Here is a 22795-nt window from a genome sequence, read left to right as displayed (position 1 = left end):
GCAATATGGACCAATGAGTGCGCGGCTTCTGCATGCTTTTAACATGCAGAGAGCTTGACGCGTGCAGGCGAGATTCTTCCTTATAGAGTCAAGAGATCCTTCGAGAATACTGTACTAGTTTTTGCGTATATTTTCGTTAAAGAGAACAATTCATCTTAGTGGAGTTTATTTAAATGCAATTTTCGAATGTGCATGATGTGAATTGATGGAAATGATTCTGAAAGGTAGCAGCTGTCATCGACCATGGAAGAAAAACAACGATAATGTAATACACCTTATGACCACCAGAGAGAGGTAGAATACTACATTACGGTGTTTTGATTCAGCGGCAACAACGCACATGTAAAACAAAACAAAAAAAAAGTAAACCTTTTTGTTGTTATTAATATGTTTATATTTATGTAATTGGTATTAATTATTTTTTTGACTGTAAAAATAAATAAAATGAACCAATCACTCCAGCTCGTTCAATGTTGCTTTCAGGGACAGTCTGAAATAATCATTTTCCTCATTAAAACAACTGCACCATTAGGTAGCTGCTTCTTTTGGTTATATAAGGGAAGTTTATTGTTCCAAACCAATCCAACTATCCTTCTAATTAAGTTAATTAATGGTCAATTGTAGCACTCAATCTAACTCAATTTTACATTGTTGTACATTTATTATGTCAGGGCAACCTGAATAAACACTTACATATGAAAGCGACATCCCTTGGAAGCTACTTAAAGCTTATGGACTATATGCCACAGAGGAGGCGGGACTTCCGGGTTTTCACCCATCAAATTTGTCTCAGTTTCCGGTTTGTGACGTTTGTGCCGCGTCCCAGTATTTGCGCTTCCGCCTTTGTGCCCCTCGGTTGCGCGAGTGTTGCTTGCACTTTAACTTCTGATGTGCCACCCTTGGCCACTGGGAGGCAGTACTTTATAATACTGTATGGTCATGTAAAAATGAACAAAGAACAATAGCCTTCTTCTACTAAGTGTCTAATATTTATAGGGGATAATATTATGTGTCTGTATGCGTTGTTTGAACTGTTTGTGTTCAACTTTCCAATGCTCAAAGCGTGAAAACCAGAACCTATAGTTTAACTGGTAACTGTTAGCATGTCGATGTTATTTTCCTATACATGTTAGCATGAAGCGTTAATTGTGTGTTTTGGAAAAACACACCGTGTAATTCTTTAATTCATGTGTGATTCATACTTTGTGTATAATTTGACAAACTTCAGCTGGAAGTGCCATAAAACAGCTTGAAGTCTCTTTGAAATGTTATCTATCTATCTATCTATCATTTTTGTTGTCTATCTAATCTACCTGGTCATTCTGTCTAACAATACTATGTTTAGTTAAATATTTCCGATTGTAATGTATATCCAAAGTAAATGAATAATAAACATAGCAATAGTCGTAAATGCGCTGTGTATTCTCTAGTGAGCCCTTCATGGTGACCCACTAAACTTTGTGACAAACCGAGGGGAACAGTGCCACTTTAATTGAGTTTTATCGGCGACACACAAGGTGGTGGTTGGCTTGTTACCAAGGCTGAGTGGGGGTCAGGTCAAGTTTTGTGTTGTTGTTATTGTTGTTGTTTTTGGAAGCCTGGACCGGCGGGTTCACCGAGAGGTGAACTCAAAACCTATCTTAGCGAGTAGCATTCACACAGGGTAGTTAGTGGAGCGACTACAGTAACTTTAGGTGTAACCACAGATATTTATAGAAAACTAGGTACGTCGCCGTTTAGCAGCCTGCTAAATGATGTTCCTATGTGGCGGCCATCTTGGTGGGGGCGACGTTCCCAACAAAGGCAATGCAAATATATCTGAAAATAAATCAGAATTTGCTTATTTTTCAACCGATTTTCACGACATTTACTTTATTGTCATTGTCAAATGAAAAGCCTCTTTTTTATTAGTTTTCTATTTATACAATTACATAGCATTTGATAACTAAAAATGAGAGAGGTTTTCTCCAAACAATTTCACATATTTTATTATTTTGGTCTAGAACATTTCCGGTGTGGAAATTCGTCAAAGTACGAGGCCAAAATGGCTCCTTAAAACCAAAATGGCTGACTTCCTGTTCCTGTTTTTTGTGTGTCTTTCTTGTCATAACAAACAAGTCCACCAAATTTGTGTTGATAGGTGAAGCTGGTGTGTGTGAGGCGGGGAGGGGGGGGGGGCATTTTTTCTAATTTTCCGGGGGTCTACACACCCCCATTTTGCAAATCGTTATCATGATCAAACTCTGATACCATCTGCAAAATAAAATTCACAATTCCATGTTGCCCACCAATCAAGGAAGGAAGTACAAGCTATGGAATTCTCCCAAAATGGCTGCCACAAACCAAAATGGATGACTTCCTGTTCCATTTCAGGCACAAATCCTTTTCGCGTGTCCTGTTATGACCGACATGTCCACCAATGTCGTTCCACATTTTCCACATTTTGATATTTTTGTTACTTTTCTATAATCCTTTTCATGCAAACAAGCACAACAAAAACAAAAACGATTTAAAACAGTGTAATATGCATGCCGGGCCAATAGGTGGCGGTGTCGAGAATTAACGATGTAACTCTAAGCATCTTTGGACCGTTCTGATGACATTTTTGTAAGATTTTTCCTAAAAGCAGTGTACTCGTTAATTACTAGAAAAGCGTTTGGAGGAGGAATTTATAAAAAAAAATTAAATTGCGATGTATACTCAATCACGTCCTCCATTTTACCTCAAAGCGAGCACTGCTTGTGTCCGTTTTCAGATACAGAATGGCCACTAAATTCTGAGTGCAGGTGTTCAGCTTCACAAATGCAGCTTTTAAGCACTGAAAAGGGCCAACGGGTCAACCTCTATTTACCCCACCGCCCACCCCTCACGCCTTTCAGTCCCCCCCCCCCCACCACCACTCGACCCACACTCTTTGTCCCTGTAGATGTTTTCTACTTGTTGGCCGTGACGGTTCAGCAGCTTGTGGAAAGCCTCGGCCGAGGCCTCGTAATTAGAGCTATTGAGCTGCTGGAATTGGCACAATTAGGGTCAGCATGAATGATTGCAAGCAGCGGCAAGGGGGGGTTCGGGTTGGGGGGGGTTTGGGTGACAGTCAGGCCTACGGTGGGGGGGGGGGGGCAGTTTGGAGATCCTTTAATGAGATGAAAAAAAGAAAATCATGTGGATTTTTGGTTGAAAGACAGCAAGTAAGTTTTTTGATGAACTGAAGACAAAGCATCATCAATATTTTTGCTTGGACGAAGGTTAAGACAAGATTTGGTCTTGAGATGCTCCCTCTCCTCTGTTCAAACCACCCGTCCTAGAAGGATCCAAGGAAAAGACCGGGGGGGGGTTGCAGGTCAGTTTGGAGTTGTATTGATGAACCCAAGAACCAAAATCATCTGGATTTGCCAACCAGTCCCCACCTGGTGCCGGCAGGATCCAGGAGGAGACCAAGAAAAGCAGGCTAGACAGTAGGATTCTTTGTTGTAGGTGGTAAAGACAAGAGTCCTTAGTCGAGACCAGGGTTCACCAATTGCGGTCCTCGAGGCCCGGAGTCCTGCAGGTTTTAGGTGTTTCCGCCTACCAACACACCTGATACTAAAGATCAGGATCGTTATCGGGCATGCTCATTATATGAATCAGGTGTGCTGGTGGGCGCAAACATCTAAAACCTGCACGACTTTGGACCTCCAGGAACCCTGGTCTAGCGCATAGGTGTCAAACTCCGGTTTCTCTCTTCCAACACAAGCTGATTCCTATCAACAGGATCGTTATCAGGCTTATGCAGAGCTTGCTGATGAGCTGATCATATAACAGCTGTGTTGGAGAAAGGAAACATCCAAAGCATGCTGCCCTCGATAACCGGAGTTTGACACCTATGGTCTTAGGGCAGTGGTTCTCAACCCCGGTCTTCGAGTACTCCTATCCAGCCTGTTTTCCATGTATCCCTCAGCCAACACAGCTGAGGATCGTTATCAGGCTTAGGGTGAGGCTACAGATAGAGTTTACTATACGGGTATGCTGATCTGACAGAACACCGGAGTTGCCCACCCCGTTATCGAGAAGGGGAACAAGTGAGGTGGACAAGATAGTTCTGAGATCGGATAATAAATTGGAAACCGAAAACCATTCGGGTCTTCATTCTTGGTTGGCGAATGGCAAAGGCACTAATCCTTAGTCTAGATCATAGGTGTCAAACTCCTGTCCTGGAGGGTCCTGCAGGTTTTGGATGTTTCCGTTCTCCAACACAGCTGATTATATGATAAGCTGATCAGCAAGCTCTGCATAAGCCTGATAACCATCCTGCTGATTGGAATCAGCTTGTGTTGGAAGAGGGGAAACCTCCAAAACCTGCAGGACTGCGGCAACTCCAGGACCGGAGTTTGACACCCATGGTCTAGATCTAGGGGATACTACCGTTCCTCAACCGGAATCAGCCACGCCCCCTCTGGAACCTGATGCAAACTAGACTGTATGGAGGCTTTTTGATCAAATAAAGACAAAGCATCTGGATTTGTGGTTCTTACAATTAAGACAAGAATCCTTATTTAAGGGATTCTACCGTTCCCCAGTCTGAACCCCTACTATGTCTCCCAGCCCCTACCTGGTGACAGGGTTCGAGTGTAGAGACTTTCTGGAGTATCTGAAGGAATGTTAACGAGATCACCTTAAGTGATCCCCCTTACAGTCCGCCGGCCGGCCCCCCCACAGTGATCCAAGTTTGCCGGGTGTAAAGCTGTTGTCGGCAAAGCACCACTTGAGGCTCAAAACAAAGTGCGGCATTGGAAGGGGTAGCGGGAGGCGCGGGTGTGAACTATTGCACCAGCCGGCGTCAGCACACAGGCCTGCACCTGCGCCGCGCTATTCACCGCCATGTTTACACACTGTCAACCGCAATTATCGACCCCCGCAGGGTGGACGAGGGCGCCCGACCCTCCGCAGGGCCCCCCCCCCCCGCGCCCATCCCCGGGCCCTTATGGATGCCCAATTGAGCGTAGTGCTCGGCTGATTGAATTAACAGCTCCGTCTCGGCATGGGACCGCCAGGGAGGGTAAAAGGAGGGAGTTGGGCGAGGGAGGGGGTTTGTTAGTGTTTGGAGAAAGGGTCAAAAGGGGGGGATTGTTGAAAGTGTCCAGCAAAGCTTTCTGTTGGCAAAGCAAAGCTGGAAATGTGAACTGGGGGCAAGCAGAGGTCTCGTTCTTCACAGGACCAGTCGGGTCCACAGACAACGCTGGGTGCCATCTTGGCGACGGCGCTCTTTTAGAACCGTGTTTTGAGCTATATCACCGCATACCACTCATAAAAAATGGCGGATAAGAGAATTTCATTTTTCAGCCACAGGTGGCAGTAGCGATTCAAAATGTAATTTTACAGCGGGCATATCGCCAAACACGACTAGCACAAAAAACTTTATCCAGGTTTCACTTAAAAATGGCGGATCTTCCCCACGCCTAGCTATCAAGTCGTAGCCTGAGAAACTTGGTGTCGGGGTGGTATTATGCAAATGAGCCAAATTATGATGATACATTCGAGGAAATAGGCAGCTCACTAAAGATTTACTTGACCAAAGAAAGTTATTCAATGGGTTAAAAAACGCTCAGCAAAGAAATCCAGCATTCATCTGTGACACTTCTTTGGCCATGCGATGTATTGAGCTCTCGCTCCGAAAAAAAAAAAGTACCTGCGTGCAATCCAAAATGCTTTTTAAGCCTCCGAACCAAATAAACAGATCTATTTTAATGTCTCCTTTATTTATTTATATATATATTAAAAAAAAACTGCACCGGTGCCCGTTCCTGCGTGGAGCTTCTCTGTGTTTATGTCACACGATAGCCGACGTTTAAACAACAATCAGTTAAAAATGTCTGCTCTTCAACCGCAACAGAGACACTCGGAGCGGACCTCCGCCAAGGTGCGACTTGCTGGATCAGCACCAAATTAAACAACTGTATTGTTTTCAGTTATATAAAACAATTCTTTAACATTATTTTTTTTCCACACAAAAATATTTCAGATTTCAATCGAGTTCCCCAACCCCTTTGTTTATCGAAAAAGCGCTTAATTTATAAACTTGCTAGCCGTGTCAATCTTAGCTTAGCTTAGCAATTAGCATGTCTTCTCACTTTGTCAGAATAATACTTGTAGTCAGAAATGTCGCTTATTTTGCCACCACGGAGGCGATGATTACTGACTTGAGCGTGATTCTGCAACATGTTTAGCCGCAGCTAACGCTCGTTGCTAGCTAGCATAATCAATTAATGTAAATATTTTCTAAATGTATTTGCATTTATTCATGCCAAAAAATGGGGAACTTTGGAATTACTGTTGTGTATAGCTTTTTAAGTCACAAATTCTTCAAAGTCTGGCCCACTTTAAATCAAGATAAAATGAGTTTGACACCCCCGTAATTAGCAGTACAATCTTGCCAAATGCTAATATGATGCTCTCTTGTTCTGACCACACTGGTACTAATTTATGCTTTGATAAGTAATGTATTATATTATAAATTATGTATCTCGTTGACATACTACTGGCTAAACCTTACACTAACCAAAAGGTTAACATAAAAGTTGTTGAGAGTTGTTGTTTTTTTTTACTCAAAATGGCTGTTCATCACTTAAATCATCCAGACAGAAATGTTGAGTAAGGCGTGGCTTCGACCCAAATCCCCCGCCGCCCATTGGTCGAACGGGAACGTCAATCACTCGCCGGGCTCCTTAAAAAAAAAGAAAAGAAAGTAGGCAATGAAAACTCGCCGGCGAGGTGGGCGGTGTGCAGACAAAGTCAACCTGTGGGGACACAAGCGCTCGGGACTCGGCACACACAAGAGCTGTGGCGGCCACGGTCGTCCGCACGTGCCACTATTATGTGACTGCTGACGCTAGCAAGAAGAAGAAGAAGAAGAAGACGACGACGACGACGAACGTATTTTGAGAGCGCCGCTGCCATGTTGTCTTCGCGCGTTGTTGTTGTTTTTATGGCGGCGACCTGTTGTTGTCACCTGATGGTGCCACTGCTGCTCCTGTGCTACCTGCCTCAAGTCCACGCCGGACACAACAAGCCTGCCAACAGGGTGAGTCCCGTCATCCATCAGGTGGAATTGTTTGACATTTGACAGTATTAAAAATATCTGAAATGTCATTGTTTCATCCTGAAGCGTGATGACTTTTTCAAAAGTGATGTACACCCCTTAAGAGGAAATTCAATGTATGTTTACGGAACCAAAATTAGGCACAGGTGGCACACAAGAAGAGATGTCTGAGTTTCCGCAGAAACATGCACCTGTTGTTCAATATTACACTTTAGAGACCAATTAACTCATTCACGGCTATAGACGTCAACAGTTCATTTGATCTGTTTCTATTAGTTACACCCCCCCCCCCCAACACACACTTTTGTTAACGAGAGTATGAAAACCAAGGATTTTATTGTACATTTAGAACAGATATCAAATTTGTGATTAATCGTGGGTTAACTAGTGAAATCATGCAATTAATTCCGATTAAATTTTTTAATCAACTGACACCTCTAATTTTTAATATTTATTTTTATCGTGTCAGGCGGTTAATTTTTTAAAATTGTAATTAATTGCATGACTTCAATAGTTAACTCACGATTAATCACACATTTTATATCTGTTTAAAATGTACAATAACATTTTTTTCCTAGGTTTTCATACTCTTGTTAACAAAAGTGAAAAAATATTTAAACTACTAGAAATAGTTTAAATGATTTTTGGACGTCTATAGCCGTCAATGGCAGTGAATGAGATAAAAGAATAGGATTCATTTTTCAGACACTAGCTGTTTTTAATCCAAAAACAAGTGGTTGCAAAACAAACAAACTACACATAGATTAACTCTTTTACTGCCATTGACGGCTATGACGTCAAAAATTAATTTGGGCTATTTCTGTTAGTTTAATATTTTCCCCGACTTTTGTTAACATGACTATGAAAACCTCGATTTTTTTTTTTTTTTAAATTGTATTAGAACAGATATAAAATCTGTCATTAATCGGGAGTTAACTAGTGAAGTCATGCGATTAATTACGATTAAAAATTGTAATCGCCTGATGCCCCTAATTTTTTAATAATCTTTTCCTTATTAAAAAAAAAAGATGATTTAAAAATAAAATATTTAAAAAGGAAAAGAAAAGATTATTAAAAATTAGGGGCATCAGGCAATTAAAATTTGTAATCGTAATTAATTGCATGACTGCACTAGTTAACTCACGATTAATCCCAAATTTTATATCTGTTCTAAATGTACAAAAAAAAAAATCTAGGTTTTCATACAAAATGGAAAAATATGTTAAACTAATAAGAAATAGTTCAAATGGATTTTGACGTCTATAGCTGTCAATGGCAGTGAATGAGTTAAAGATAAACCCTTTTTCATTTAATAATGTTAGTTAGGCAAATTTGGAAAACTTCATAATTTGATAGGCAATTATTGTGAGGATATTTTTTACTCTAGTCTGGTCAAAATTGAAAATGGACAATATATAGGAATAAAAGAGACCGTCAGAGTACCAGTACTACAAAAGTACTGTGATATTTCACCATAAAACACCACATCTTTTCACTACCAGTATTTTTAAGATGGCTATGTGAAGTTCAACCGATAGCAAACAATTCTTCGAACAACATACTTGCTTTTGTTTGCGTTTTGTGAGTTGTAACACTGCAGTGCGGCGTATGACCGTGTGCATGCTACAGACATGTCGCACAATCCTCAAATGCAATGAAAATCAAGAAATGCTCACTATTTTCTGGAGCCCGGCCGACTACGACCTCCCATCTTGCAAGACGCTATGGAACACAAGGTGAGACCGGCCGGCTCTTACAAGCGAAAAACATGGACATGGCTCCACAAATGTCAGCAAACTACATTTATTCTGAACAATCTGCACATTTTTGTAACAGCGTTTTATATCCTGCAGGTTTTATTGTCTTTTCGTTTTGGATGGGGTGCTGAATCATTTTGCTGAATAATCACCAGTGCTTTATTGCGTTGATTCGTCAATGTAATAGTTGTGGTCAACTATCATACTTGTCACCCACTGAAGCAATTTCACAACACATGTATTTAAAAAAAAAAAAAAAAAAAAAAGTCACTCGGGTGCACGTAGCACTTGTGTAACGGCCTCTCTATCTGCCGGCCTCCAAGCATAATAATAATGATAATATGATAATAATAGTACAAGTTGGCTGATTAAGTTGCGGTTGGCGGCGAGTCTGGGGAATGAGAGGAAAAGCTATTTAAGGGCACTTGAATGCATCATTTGCCTCTTGGAAGATTCCCAAATAAAAAGTGAAAGGCAACACTCCTCTCCCGTGATGCAATCGGTGCCCGGAATTTCCCCCTCAAGCGGGATAACGGGAAGTTTAAGAAAGCCTTACATGGTTTATGACTTGCGAGTTGCCGAGTGGCTAATAGACGGTGCCGTAAACGTGACAGGACAAAATAAAACAAAATGCAAACAAACAAGAGCCGTGAGCGCCTCGTTTTTTTTGGGGGGGTGGGGGGGAGTGCAGCAGGGCCGATGTTTAATTGGCATGAGGTAAATGGCGACAGGTGTGTGGATGCAGGTACGCAAAGTCGGCATTTTGAGAGGAAGGATGACAACACCAGTTGACTTACGACATATTTTATTCTCATAGGAAGTGATATAAACACAAACAAGCTCTCCCGGGATCCAATTATCGGCGTCATAAAACCACAGACAATTTTAACATTAAGTGTAAATCCAAGTGCACAAATTAGTCAACAGCTGTTTATAGTAAAAAAAAAAAAAAAAAGCAATAAAGCACTCCGTCTTTATGGACAAATGTGCAGTTCGTCCATGAGTCAGATGTGGCTCATCTCACGTAAATCTTTTTTTAATATTGCTAAATATATGATATAGATATATATTAGTGGCATAACAAAAGGATTTGAATCGGGAAATCGGTTTAAAATATATGGAGATAACGTGTTGTTAACGTCTTTTATTGTTTATTCCCGAACTGATCCCTACCACATCGAATCGAATCATCATTTCACTGAATCAAACCGAATCAAAATTAGAGCTGTTGAAATTAAGCGATTATCGAAATAATCGACAACTATCTTAATAATCGAGTAATCGTTTGGAGCCTTTTTTTTTTTTATTGTCCAAATCTTCTGATTTCAGCATATCAACAGTAATTGTTGATTTCTGTAGTCCTTCATGAAAGAAGGACTATCTTTTGTGCTTACTCAAAATAAGACATTTACAAACATCTGTTTTTATTTTAAAAATATTAAACCATAATAGAAATACGGCTACATCTTTAAGTCAATGATACAGTCATTTCATAATAGTTGAAAATTGAGTTAAAAGTTAACGAGTGCGATATTGATTTGTGTTGAGGTCATTTTTCTGCCACTAGATGGCATAATTCCAATTGCAAGATGGCGACATCTCAGTGCATTTTTCTTTTCATATTAAGAGCTATGTAATCCTTAACATGAAGTAACTAGTGAAATTCTGCACATTTTTAAAATTGTAAACATTAAAAAAAAAATTGTGTCGTTAAAGAAACTTAAAATTAACTCAAAATGAACGTACAAATTTTGACAACCCTACTAAAAACCAAATCCTTGTGTCATTAACGTGATGAAGTACTGCTTTAAGTAGCGACATCATCATCAACCTTCGTGTAAATCAATCAAATACTTTGACACAGCTTTTTTTTTTTTTACTCATAGTGATGCTATTAAGTGGTGGAAATACTCAAAGACGTACAAATCATAACGTCCACATTCCGCAAAATGCCAGCGGATCATTTCACCCTGGTGGAGGCGCGCGCTCCAAAGCACACACACACACACGCCTTTTACGAGCCAAAACCTCTCATTAGGAATGCCGGGGCTCCACTTTTTGGGGGGCTTTTACGGGCCATTGACAGATGTCCTGGACGTCGACGCCATCAGCGACCAATCACACATGAGTTCACCCTCGGAAAATGCCTTTTCATGCTCAATTGTCTGCCGTTCCAATCAGGATAATGAAAGCCAGATCTGACATTTGCCTCTCCTGGCGCTGGAAGTTTCTCCGGGCTCGGCTCCTTTCTTGAGTGCTACTAATGTTGAGCTTTACTTATTGCCCATTGTGGAATTAAAAAAAAAAAAACATTTTATACACGTTTAATGATCATTTCTGAAAGGTCCAAAACACTGAGAACTATGTGATGCTCAATTATGGTGGTATATTAACTCATTCACTGCCATTGACGGCTATAGACGTCAAATTCTATTGAATTATTTCTATGAGTTTAACATTTGTTCCACTTTTGTTAACAAGAGTATGAAAACCCAGAAAAAAAATATTGTACGTTTAGATAAGATATAAAAAATTGTGATTAATGGTGAGTTAAGTAGTGAAGTCATGTGATTAATTACAATTACAAATTTTTATTTAATTTAATTCCAATAAAAGTTGTTTTTTTTTTCAGCGTGGAGCCATTCTTTTGAGTGATAAAAGTAGAATTAATTACGATTAAAAAAATAATAATATCGCCTAACGCCCCTAATTTTTAATAATCTTTTCTTTTTTTTAATCTTTTGTTTTTTTTTTAAAAAAAGGAAAAAAATTGTGAAGTCATGCGGTTAATTACAATTAAAAAAATTAGTCGCCTGACGCCCCTAATATTTAATAATCTCTGATAATTTTTTTTAATAGAAAAGATTAATAAAAAGAAAAGATTATTAAAAATTAGGGGCATCAGGCGATTACATTTTTTTATCGTAATTAATTCCACTTTTATCACTCAAAATAACGGCTCCACGCTGAAAAAAAATAACAACTTTTATTGGAATAACTTGATGGTGACTTTTTCCTTCTTCTCTCTAATGTGGCTACAACTTAACAGTGTATTAGACCGCGTGGAACCACACTGCCCCTCAGTGGCCAAACCGGGTACAACATGAACAGCGCTCCAAATAAAGGCACACACAGACAAAGGCAAGACAGTATAAAATAATTTAAATAAAATCGATTCTGAATCGTACTAAACGAGAATGGGAATTCTGATGAGAATCCTTTTTTTTTTTTTTTTGGGCACACCCCTGATAAACATGCCTACTAAAATTCATGTTAAGTGAAACGGTCTTCAGGGGCTGATTTGTATTTTTGTGTGTGTTATTACTAGAGACAAAATGGCCGCTTCAAGCCACTTCCTGTGTCTTTTCAGGCATGGCTTCTTGAGACTTTTTGGTGGGTCGACACATGGTAGACATGTCCAACAAATGTTATGTATTTCAGAGCTTGTATTTATTAATTAATTAATTTTTTTATTCCATTCCGGGGGTACCACCAAGCCTATTTTAGGGGCTGGCACTCGCTCTCCCAACCAAACGTAAAGTTCTTTACCAGGACCAACAAACACGGCTGCAGAATTTGGCGAGTTTTGTGATGATGGAAAAGCCCTTTTTAAAGATGGTTTTGGAAAATTCTGTGTGGAACTCGAGTGACTCATGGGTCTAAATTCAGTGTGTGAAGTCAAGCAGGCCTGTGGGGAAGTCACGTGTATTTCACTGACTAACACCCAACCTTGAAAAGCTTTCTTTAAATATTCAACCAGAACGAGATCCTCGTAAGATTCGGGTGAGTTCCGTGGGTGGCGGGACCGTATGACTAAGCTGCGACGCTTACGTGGGAGACTTTGCTTTATTTCCATTTAATGGCGTCTCAAAAATGAGATAAATAGTTTTTTTTTTTTTTTTTTTTTTAAATCCTGGTGTAGGTAGAAGAAGAGCCGCGTCCATTAAAGCGCTGAGTCAGGCGGCTCAGTCGCTGTGTGGGCGCAGGGTCCAGACTTTGTGGCTCGTAAGTTTACGGTAACTGGGTTTTCGCTTTTCCACCTTAATGAAAAGTGCTTTTATATCCTCTCCTGATTCACCGGCTGATGATGCAGCATCAGGAGCAACTGGACTCGGCGTCAAACACACCATAACGATTATATCAGCTGATAATGATACTCGGCATTGTTTTTAAGTGTTTTGTTTTGATTGCTTTGTTGTATGTTGTTGTGTTTTTGCTCCATGTTTTAAAGTGCTCCATAAATTATTTACTGTCACACTAAAAATAAGTTGCGCTTTCTTAAAAAGAGAATATTTGAGCTATTATGTATTATTTCTACTGTTAGTGTTAACGTTCTGGGAAAAAAAAGACAAACAATTGATGCTAGTAGGCTACACCTATAAAGAAACGGTTTAAGGCCATTATATATTGACAAAAAGACAAACTATTTATTAGGGGTGTGCCCCAAAAAATCGATTCTCATTTAGTACGATTCAGAATCGATTTTAAATGTCCCAAAATCGATTTTATTTAAATTATTTTTGACTGTCTTACCTTTGTCTGTGCGTGCCTTTATTCGGAGCGCTGTTCATGTTGTACCCGATTTGGCCACTGAGGGGCAGTGTGGTTCCACGCGGTCTGATACACTGTTAAGTTGTAGCCACATTGCAGAGTAGAAGGAAAAAGTTATTCCAATAAAAGTTTTTTTTTTTTCAGCGTGGAGCGAGTAGCGCGCTAGCATTAGCGAATCAGACTGGAGTAGATCATTACAATTCCTTGCACATCTATAGATTGAAGCAAAAATGATTGTCAAACAAATCATTTTGATAAAAATAAAATCGATTCTGAATTGAATTGCAGACCCAAAAATCGGAATCGAATCGAATCGTGAGACGGTCAAAGATTCCCACCCCTACTATTTATGTTGGACTTTACTAAGCAGATAACATTTAAGCTGTTACATATTTAAATACATACTGTACAATATGTTTGTCTAAGCCACACCCCCATGATACAAGATGGCCAATCAGGTCTGATTTAAATTAAATCATTAAATTCACAATTTGAGGGGTTGTCAGGGTAAAACTATGCAGCTGTCCTCATAGCCTGTTGAGGTCTCCGCTATGTGGTCATCCGCTTAGTTGCAAGAAATATGCTGTAAAAATAATTCAATTTTCCCAATAGCATATCACAGACAAGTTATCAAGACCTCTGGGAATTCTTTTGAATTATGAGATAACCCAAATGTTTCCATTTGAATTTGTGTGTGGTTTCAGTGGCTGATTGGCGACCGAGACAACCACTGCGGCGGTACCTGCACGCGACCGCAGGCCAAGCCGGTGTGCGGTTCGGATGGGCGGAGCTACGAGAACGGATGCGAGCTGCAGAGGGCGCGCTGCAAAGACAAGACCCTGACGCTGGCGCACCGCGGCCGCTGCCGAGGTGAACGCACATACAAGGACATTTTACACCTGTGGTTCCCCTTTTGAAAAATAATTGAACTAGTAATAACATTAATTTGTTTGTCCACTTAGTGATTTTTACACAATGCTAAATCCTAAACGTGAGTGCTCTGAGATGCCAGTTTGAGGCCTCCTGGCCACTGGGGGGCAGTCATGTGCTAAGTGTCACGTTTTGGCCTTCAGGAAGAAACTGGGCGAAAGTCGAGCAGTCGGCGGTGGCGGCGGCGCTTCCACCGACACCCCCACCTGTGGGCAGAGACTCTGTGCAAACAGGTAAGATTAAACATTTTAACCGCCTAAAGCCCCAATTTTTTTAATAATCTTTTTTTAATGAATTTATGGTAGTGAATGAGTTAAAAAAAACAACAACCTTGTTGGTATGGACAAAGACAAAAAAACTTTACTTTTCCAAATAAAAGTTCTTCTCTCTTAGAGACTCAAGAAACAGACGTTAAATTCAAATCAACCTTTTACGATCTCGTTAGCTTGGGCAAGAAGAAAAAAAAAAAAGGGAAGTGAAAGCGAAGATGTCTTTCATTTTCCACGTCTTGAGCTGGCGTGTAATTTTTCACAGACCTCCATCACTCACTCGCTTCGCAGCGCAGATTGATCGGTGTGGAGGAAAAAGGTCGCAACTCGGCATCTGCTCACCCGCCGCTCTCCCTTCCCCACCCCCCACCCGTGACCTTTAGGAAAACTGCACCTCGCACCAGATCCATTTTTGGTCAAGCCGTGCCGTCTTTCCCGACGGTAATAGGCAGTTTTGTTCCATAAAATCATGCGTGCGTGAAGGAAAGCTGGGCAAAGATCACACGTCGTCGCAGATGCCGCGGCTCTGCTTTGTAGCAGCTTCGATTGGAGCCGGCAGCTCACGCTCCTCGCCGGACATTTGAAACGCAAAGGATACCAAACAGGAAGTAGAAACCTACCAAAATAAAACCAGCCTTTGCCAAGGTGCAGTTTTATTCTCACTTTAGATTTCAAAATGGTTTTGTGGATCTCGGTCTTTCTTTTCTCCGTGGCAGACGGCCGGGAATGACTTTGAAATGATATTGATTATGTTGTTTCTAACTTTTTATTATTTTATTATTATTATTATTTTATTATTCCGTTGACTTTTTTTGCCATGCATAACTCCCAGATAATACTTCCGATTTACACCGTTCAAATTACTTTCAGCTTCGCACAATTGAACGTTAAATATAAACTTTTCCTCATTCATTTTCATTGGGAACTTTTATTAAGTCAAACTTTCCACGCCCACTTTCCATCCATACAACTGATACTACTCAGTGGTTGCAGGTTCGAATCCCATCTCCCACTGCACATTGCAGATATATCCATGGCCACTATGTATACCAACTGACTATCACATCAGGAAATGGATGATCATTTCACTGAAATGATTAGATGCATGTTAGCGGTCAGCATCAGATGACACTTTTCAAAATAAACACGCTATTAGCCATGATTTTGAACAAGTCAAGTTAGCCCAGTAGGCTCGAATCCCGCTTAGACCACATTTTTCTACTTACAATGGTTCGATACCAACTGACCATCATGTCAGGAAATGGATTATAATTTCACTGAATAAATATAAAATGCATGGTAGCTTTCAACATCAGATGACACTTTTCAAAATAAATATTCTATTAGTTATGATTTCGAATAAGTCACGGAGTACCCGGGTTCAAACCCCCGCTTGGACCACATTTGAGTACTTTAGTCATTTATCTTTCAGTTTACTTGACAAGCACATATGCATTCAAATCTAAGATGGCATTTGGTTACAGATGAGGTTGAGTCCAAGTGTCGCGTGGAGCGTAGCCAGGCTTTGGAGCAAGCCCGGAGGCCGCAAGAGTCCATGTTCGTTCCGGAATGCAACGAGGATGGCTCGTTTGCGCAGGTGCGCGATGACGGCGCCGCAATGTCGAAACGAAAGAATGATTTCATTGAACGAGACGTTCTTGTACCTGTGGCCGCTTCCCGCAGGTGCAGTGTCACACTCTGACAGGCTACTGCTGGTGCGTCACCACCGACGGGAAACCGGTGAGCGGCTCCTCGGTGCACAACAGGACTCCGGTGTGTTCAGGTACTGCCGGGAATGAGTTGGCGGGGGTTGGAGGGGCTAATTTTGCAGCAGAGTCACTTAAGAGTTGTAGTACTGTAGAAGAAGAAGCCATATTTTTTTATTTGTGTCTGCGCTATATGACACTGCCTCCTGGTGGTCAAGGTTCAGAACACCAGAAGGAGCAGCACAATGAGTTGGATTGTAGCATTGAATTATAATAAATCAGAAATCCCCATGTTTCCAGCTTTAAAAATGACCCAGAACTCTGTTTAAGTCAACAAATAGTCATTTTCAGACCAATTACTGGTAAATGAAATGGCACGGATACTGAATTTGAATTTCCCCCCCCCCAAATTCCCAGGCTGCGCAACCACAAATCACTAACCTGGCTGCCTTGCTCTGCCCACACTCAACGACAAAAACGCATTCGTCGCTCTTTGCATCGCTGTAAACTGTTGTTACCAAATGGCTTTTGGTGCACAATCTGCTCTTGGCTGGCTGCAAAGTCACTACGCATTTTAGTACACATGTGTTCTGCGGACAAATGTACACTGGTCTGGAGGTTTAAAAGACGTCCCTATATCATTGTCCAGACATAGAAAGAATATGGGTGATTGTTGTCACATGTAGGACACAGCCAGTACTTGCCAGAAATTCCAGCTGTCCCCCTCCATGTTGCTTTTGGCCTCATTTTGCAGCCCTTCTGACTGTTTGTCCTCTCGCCTTTTCATCTATTTTGATGGGACGGTCTTGACTGTGTTCCATGTAAAATAATGGTGATTGTTGTCACATTTAGGACATAGGCAGGACTTGCCCAAAGTTACTCAAGCTCCTTTCATGTCATCTTCAGATTGTTGTCACATGTAGGACACCTTTTTCTGCAAATTTCAAGAATTTCGCTGGCATTTTTTATGATTGTTGCAGGCTAAAATGCCCGATTTCAACAATTTTTGTTGTTGCTCAAATAATTTTTCTGCAAATTTTAAGAATTTCGCGGGCAGGTTTTATGGTTATGAGCTAAAATGCCTGATTTCACGCCCAATTTTTCCAAAAGTTGCGATAAAAGTTGCAATTTTTATTTTGGTGCTTGAACACTTTTTTTCTCTCCAAATTTTAAGAATTTCGCGGGCGTTTTTTATGATTATTGTGGGCTAAAATGCCTGATTTTGTGGATTTTTTTCTAAAAGTTGCGATAAAAATTGCTTTGTTTTTGTCACTCAAAACACTTTTTCTCCAAATATTAAGAATTTTGCGGGCAGTTTTTAATGATTGTTGCAGGCTAAAATATTTAGTAAAATATAAAAGAAATTGCCATAATAGGGCACTCTAGTACTGTAGAAACAAGACTTTAGTGGCGACCGTTTTTCTTGGTATTTTCCTCCAGCCAGCGAATGACATTCACCGACACGCACGTCATGTGACAGGCATCAATCATGTGCCGTATACGTTCGCAGGAAATTTCCATGAGTTTTTGGGAAGTCACACCGGGACGAGCGCATTGACAGGTAGTACATCTTCCGAAACAAATGGCGAATTTTCTTCTTTTTTGTCCTGCTCTTTGCATCCACAAAGCATGTCGCTCGCTACCTGCATGACTGGGACCACAAACTCCACTTGATTTTCAGTGCATCGCTGGCAAAAATGACAGTTTGGTACATACAGAGAAGGACCCTCGGTTTATGATGTTTTTGAATTATAACCGCAACTTTTAAATGACTTTTTCAGGATTATGTAATCAGTCATGCTGTTAAAAAAACGTTGGTGTGATGCAATTTCAAACGGTTTAATTTATTTTGACGTGAAGTATAAAGATCAAGCCTTGCCAAAAATAGTGAAAATCCGGGAATAACTGACGACCCTCCAAAAAAGTGGTGCACAGAAGTGGTGCGCCGGTGCGACTGAAAATTAAATATTGTGCTCCAGTTCAAGTCTGTCACCGTACTTTTGCGCACTAAAAATAGGTCAGGCCAGCCTCAATTTGAAATCAAGTGTGTGCTAACATGGCGGCCATGTTGGAAGGGGCGACTTTCCCATCAAAACAATGTACGGACAGATGTGGCGGCCATGTTTGCAGGGGGAGAGCGTCCCTTCAAATGTAATGGAGTGTAGACGTTAGCTTAGCATAGTGTGCGTTAACTTGGCGGCCATGTTGCAAGGGGCGACTTTCCCATCAAAACAATGTATAGACAGATAGGGCGGCCATGTTTGCAGGGGGAGAGCGTCCCTTCAAATGTAATGGAGTGTAGACGTTAGCTTAGCATAGTGTGCGCTAACTTGGCGGCCATGTTGCAAGGGGCGACTTTCCCATCAAAACAATGTATAGACAGATAGGGCGGCCATGTTTGCAGGGGAGACCTTCCCTTCAAATGTAATGGAGCATAGCCGTTAGCTTAGCATCTTGGCATGCAGCTAGTCAAAATTAGCATGTCATTTCAACTTATTTATATTTATATATGGTTGTTGTTTTTACCAGCACAAATAGTGTACACGTCTCTCAATGGTGCTATTTTTGGTACAGTACACAGTTATTTTTATTATTATTATTTTTTAGTAAAGCCCTAATCTAAGGCATCTATTCTGAATGGAAATGCTAACATTGTAGCTCCTTTACGTAACGAGATTTCACGCCATTATCCTCCCCACAAACACCAACAAGATAAGCTTTGAATCAACTTTTCAAGCTTGTTAAAAAAAAAAAATCATATTTTTTTAAAAATATATTTCTATACAATGATTTTGTACTGTACTGGGCATTTTCAGGCTTTGAAAAAAGTAAAAAAATATATAATTTTGTACTGTATTAGGTGTTTTTAGGCTACAATAAATGTACTTGCACAGATGACCCTCTTCCCCTAATTAGTATGTTAAATCGAGGGTTCCACTGTATGTATCGTACCGTTACACTCCTATCCTCAACTTTACTTCACAGAATGTTCTTGTAACCATTCAGGTTGTTTCGTTTGCTTGTGGTCCGCTTGAGCTCAGGATCAATCCATCATGGCTGCGAAGGGACTCCAAATACTCGTGTTTATTTGCAGGAACGTTGTCGTCGTTGCTGACGTTTTCTGCTTTGCACACGTTTGTGTTTTCGCTCCGCAGGGTCCGTGACCGACAGACCCCCCGGGCCGGCAAACACCGGTCGAAAAGGTGAGTTGAGCTCAAGAAATGTTTCATTCATTTATATTCAATCAACTGTGGTCAAATAACCAAAAGAAAGCGATAACTTTTTCCTCACTAAATGCGGCAGTCCGCTGGTCTGATATCTTACTTCAAGGACCTTACATTTTTCATCCCAAAAATCTACAATGTATCAACTAAATCCAATGCAGGTTGTCTGTGCTTTGCTTTTGACTCAATTGCTTCCTAAAGGAATGTTCCAGATGCTCCAAAGCTGCACGTGGGTGAGTATTTTCCGGGGGGCGTTCAACGTTACGTAAGACGCACCCCGTCACTTTCATTTCACGACCTTGATTTTTTTTTTTTTTTTAAGATCAAATTCTAGCGAATCCCCAAAAGTAATCTGTAGAGCCCAAAAAAATGTATCGTTGCCACAATTTAAGTTATGTTCAGTTGGTTGTAAATGACACATTTATTTATTTATTTAAGGTAAAAAAAAAAAAAAAAACATAGCCAGGAAATCCTGACTCACTCGCGACTTTGCCGGAGAGTAAATCTGGTCAACCCAATACACGCCCGTGCAAGCCGTTGAAGTCACAGGGCGGCCATCTTGCTCCTCCCATCTTGCGAACAGACTACTGTATAAATTATATGGTATATGTACAGATGAGACATATACAGCTCGTAGGCAGTTAGTATAAGGCGGGGGGGGGGGGGGGGCACTATTTTTTTAAGTAAAAAACAAAAAAAATTATCAAGTGGGCGGTGTGTGACTTTGACTCCCTTTTTTTTATCCCTCAGTTCATTAGACCCCAATATTAGAATCGGCAGAGGCATCTTTTGTTGAATTAGTTATAATTCTTTAATTAAAAAAAAAAAAAAGCTTCTTCCTGTAAACATCATTAAGCATATAATTTATACACATATATATATATATATATATATATATATATATATATATATATATATATATATATATATATATATATATATATATATATATATATATATATATATATATATGTATATATGTGTGTGTGTGTGTATATATATATATATATATGTGTGTATATATATATATATATATATATATATATATATATATATATATATATAAAAATAAAAGGCAAGTTGTAAAATGTCTGAAGTCCTCTTGTTTATGTTTAACAAATTAAAAACATCATAAATCAAGCCGTTTCTACTAAGTACTGTCTCAAACGTTCTCCAATTTTAGTACTGTAAATGTATAGGATCGCATACCGAGAAACGTTTCTTGGGAGGAGCAATATGGCGGCCTCGCAACTTCCAAAGTGTCGGCCTATCAGCTGTGCAGTCACATATTCAGATCAGTGGGTCAACCGCCCTATCAGTCGCATTTCAGAGGCGGGGCTAACCTGAGCTAACAGACAGTGGAATGAACCAATGAGCAAAGAGCGGACGTGACGTCAGAAAAGCGACTCGTTAAAATCTCTTTTTTTTTTAAAGTCAAAATCCAACATGCCTAGTGAATGACTTAAGTCGCGTTGTTGCGGGAAAAACTTGAAGAGTGAAGAGTGGCGTTGCTCGCAAAGACGTCGCGCAAATGGACAAATCTGATTGTCCAGCAAGGCCAGTGCCGAATCGCTGTCTATGGAGGCCTGTCCAGACCCACTCAAATGACCTTGGTAGTGCACCCCCCCCCCACCCCCTCCCTGGCACAGTGTTAGTTTTTGACTTGAAAGTTAAAAGAACATTTTCATACTTTGTTGGAGGGGGAAAAAAAATCACGCTTGAGAAAAAACCCACAATGTCATAATTATTCTATCATGGCACTTTTAATATTGCACACTTTTATTTAGAGTGGGTGGTCTTCACTGACACGTCCTGCCCCTTGATGGGGGGTGTGGGGGTCTTCTGATGTAAGTGGTGTGTGTGTGTGTGTGTATGTGTGTGTGTGCTTCTTGTTCTTCACAAAAAGGAAAATTGTGTTAATGTGGAGTTGTTTGATGTTGGTGTGAGATCTGTTTAAGTGTGAGGGACATCTACATGTGGGTGGTCATGCTTTGTTCCACTCTTCTTGTGCTTGTGTGCGTGCGTGCGTGTGTGTGCGTGCGCGTCTCCGTTTTTGTGTCCACCTTGGCCGGGCCATGTGCAAATCCCAACCATTCAACACTTGTGGAGAGTAGATTGTATTAACCTCAATAATGGTAGTCTCTTTCCGTTTCTTTCTCACCCTCAATCCAGACGACGGCTCCAAGCCGACGCCCACCATGGAGACCCTCGTCCCCGCCGAAGGCGATGGTAAGGGTCCTCAAGTATCGGAATTTCCACAAGTACTCACTCACCTCAGGGGTCTGACAATTGAAAGGAATATTTGTGGCAGGTGTTACAGGTCCTAATGGACACCCAAAACTGGATAACACTGCATATGGCATTTTTTTAAAAAATCTTTACATATAAAAAATTAGTGTGTTGGATTTATTAAATCAATGAACTGCCACAGAGAACATACACTTTCCAAATACACTATAAAATTAGTGATGAGTTGTCATGAATAATTAGTCACCGTTTATCATAAGGTTGCCGTCGGTAACATGACGTCCATCTGTCATTGCAGAGATAACCGCCCCCACGCTGTGGATCAAACAGTTGGTTTATAAGGAGAACAAGCAGAACAGCTCCACGCCCAGGAAGCAAGGTGAGATTGAGAACATTTTTAAGTAGACACTGACGTTCCGCGATGTTGCGAGCGTCCATGTTTGTGCTCAGTGGAATGATGTGTGGTTGCTCCACAATGTTGTGCATGCCCATATTTATTTTTCCAGTTGCTTCTGACATGTGGCCACTGCATTGCTTTGTTTGCATCCTTGTTTGTATTCCACTAGACTGTGGATGCTGACTGTTGCATGTGAACATTCCAGTAGATTGACAAGTGAACGTGCCACAATGTTGTGCGCATTCTTGCTTATGCTACAGGAGACTGACGTGGTCGCTCCACAATGTTGTGCACGTCCATGTTTGTTCTAGCAGACTTATGTGGTTGCTCCACAGTGTTGTGTGCGTGCACGTTTATGTTCCAGCTGACTCTGACCTATGGACACCCCACAATGTTGCATGCATCGATGCTTGTTCTAGTAGAGTGACATGTGAATGCTTTGCAATGTTGTGTGCATCTATGTTTATTTTGCAGTCAATGCTGACATGTGGACGCTCCACAAGGTTGCACACATGCATGTTTATTTTCCAGTAGATTCTGACTTGTGGCTACTCCACAACCTTATTTGTACTCCACTTGACTCTGCGGATGCTTACTATGTTGCATGTGAACGTTTCAGTAGATTGACATGTGAACATG

The 22795-nt window shown here is 40.7% G+C and overlaps 1 protein-coding gene across 16 annotated transcripts in view; it reads left to right on the top strand.

The window, feature by feature from the left end:
• Nucleotides 1–6737: 6737 nt before the first annotated feature.
• smoc1 (SPARC related modular calcium binding 1) overlaps nt 6738–22795 on the top strand; it is a 31747-nt gene continuing 15689 nt past the window's right edge. For 4 of the 16 annotated variants that reach the window (XM_077560050.1, XM_077560053.1, XM_077560049.1 and 1 more), the window contains exons 1-10: nt 6738–7057; nt 14088–14253; nt 14457–14546; nt 16067–16179; nt 16266–16365; nt 17799–17849; nt 19383–19491; nt 19714–19745; nt 21652–21741; nt 22058–22138. In XM_077560050.1, the coding sequence (XP_077416176.1) occupies nt 6932–7057; nt 14088–14253; nt 14457–14546; nt 16067–16179; nt 16266–16365; nt 17799–17849; nt 19383–19491; nt 19714–19745; nt 21652–21741; nt 22058–22138 (958 nt within the window). In that variant the 5' untranslated portion in view covers nt 6738–6931. The remainder of the gene's footprint in view (nt 7058–14087; nt 14254–14456; nt 14547–16066; nt 16180–16265; nt 16366–17798; nt 17850–19382; nt 19492–19713; nt 19746–21651; nt 21742–22057; nt 22139–22795) is intronic. The other 12 variants (XM_077560058.1, XM_077560064.1, XM_077560056.1 and 9 more) reach the window with 5 other exon arrangements.

This window comes from Vanacampus margaritifer, chromosome 1, assembly GCF_051991255.1.
Source record: "Vanacampus margaritifer isolate UIUO_Vmar chromosome 1, RoL_Vmar_1.0, whole genome shotgun sequence".
Classification (NCBI taxonomy): Eukaryota; Metazoa; Chordata; class Actinopteri; order Syngnathiformes; family Syngnathidae; genus Vanacampus; species Vanacampus margaritifer.
Note: the sequence above shows the minus strand (reverse complement) of the source record. Positions and strands in the feature narration are given on the sequence as shown.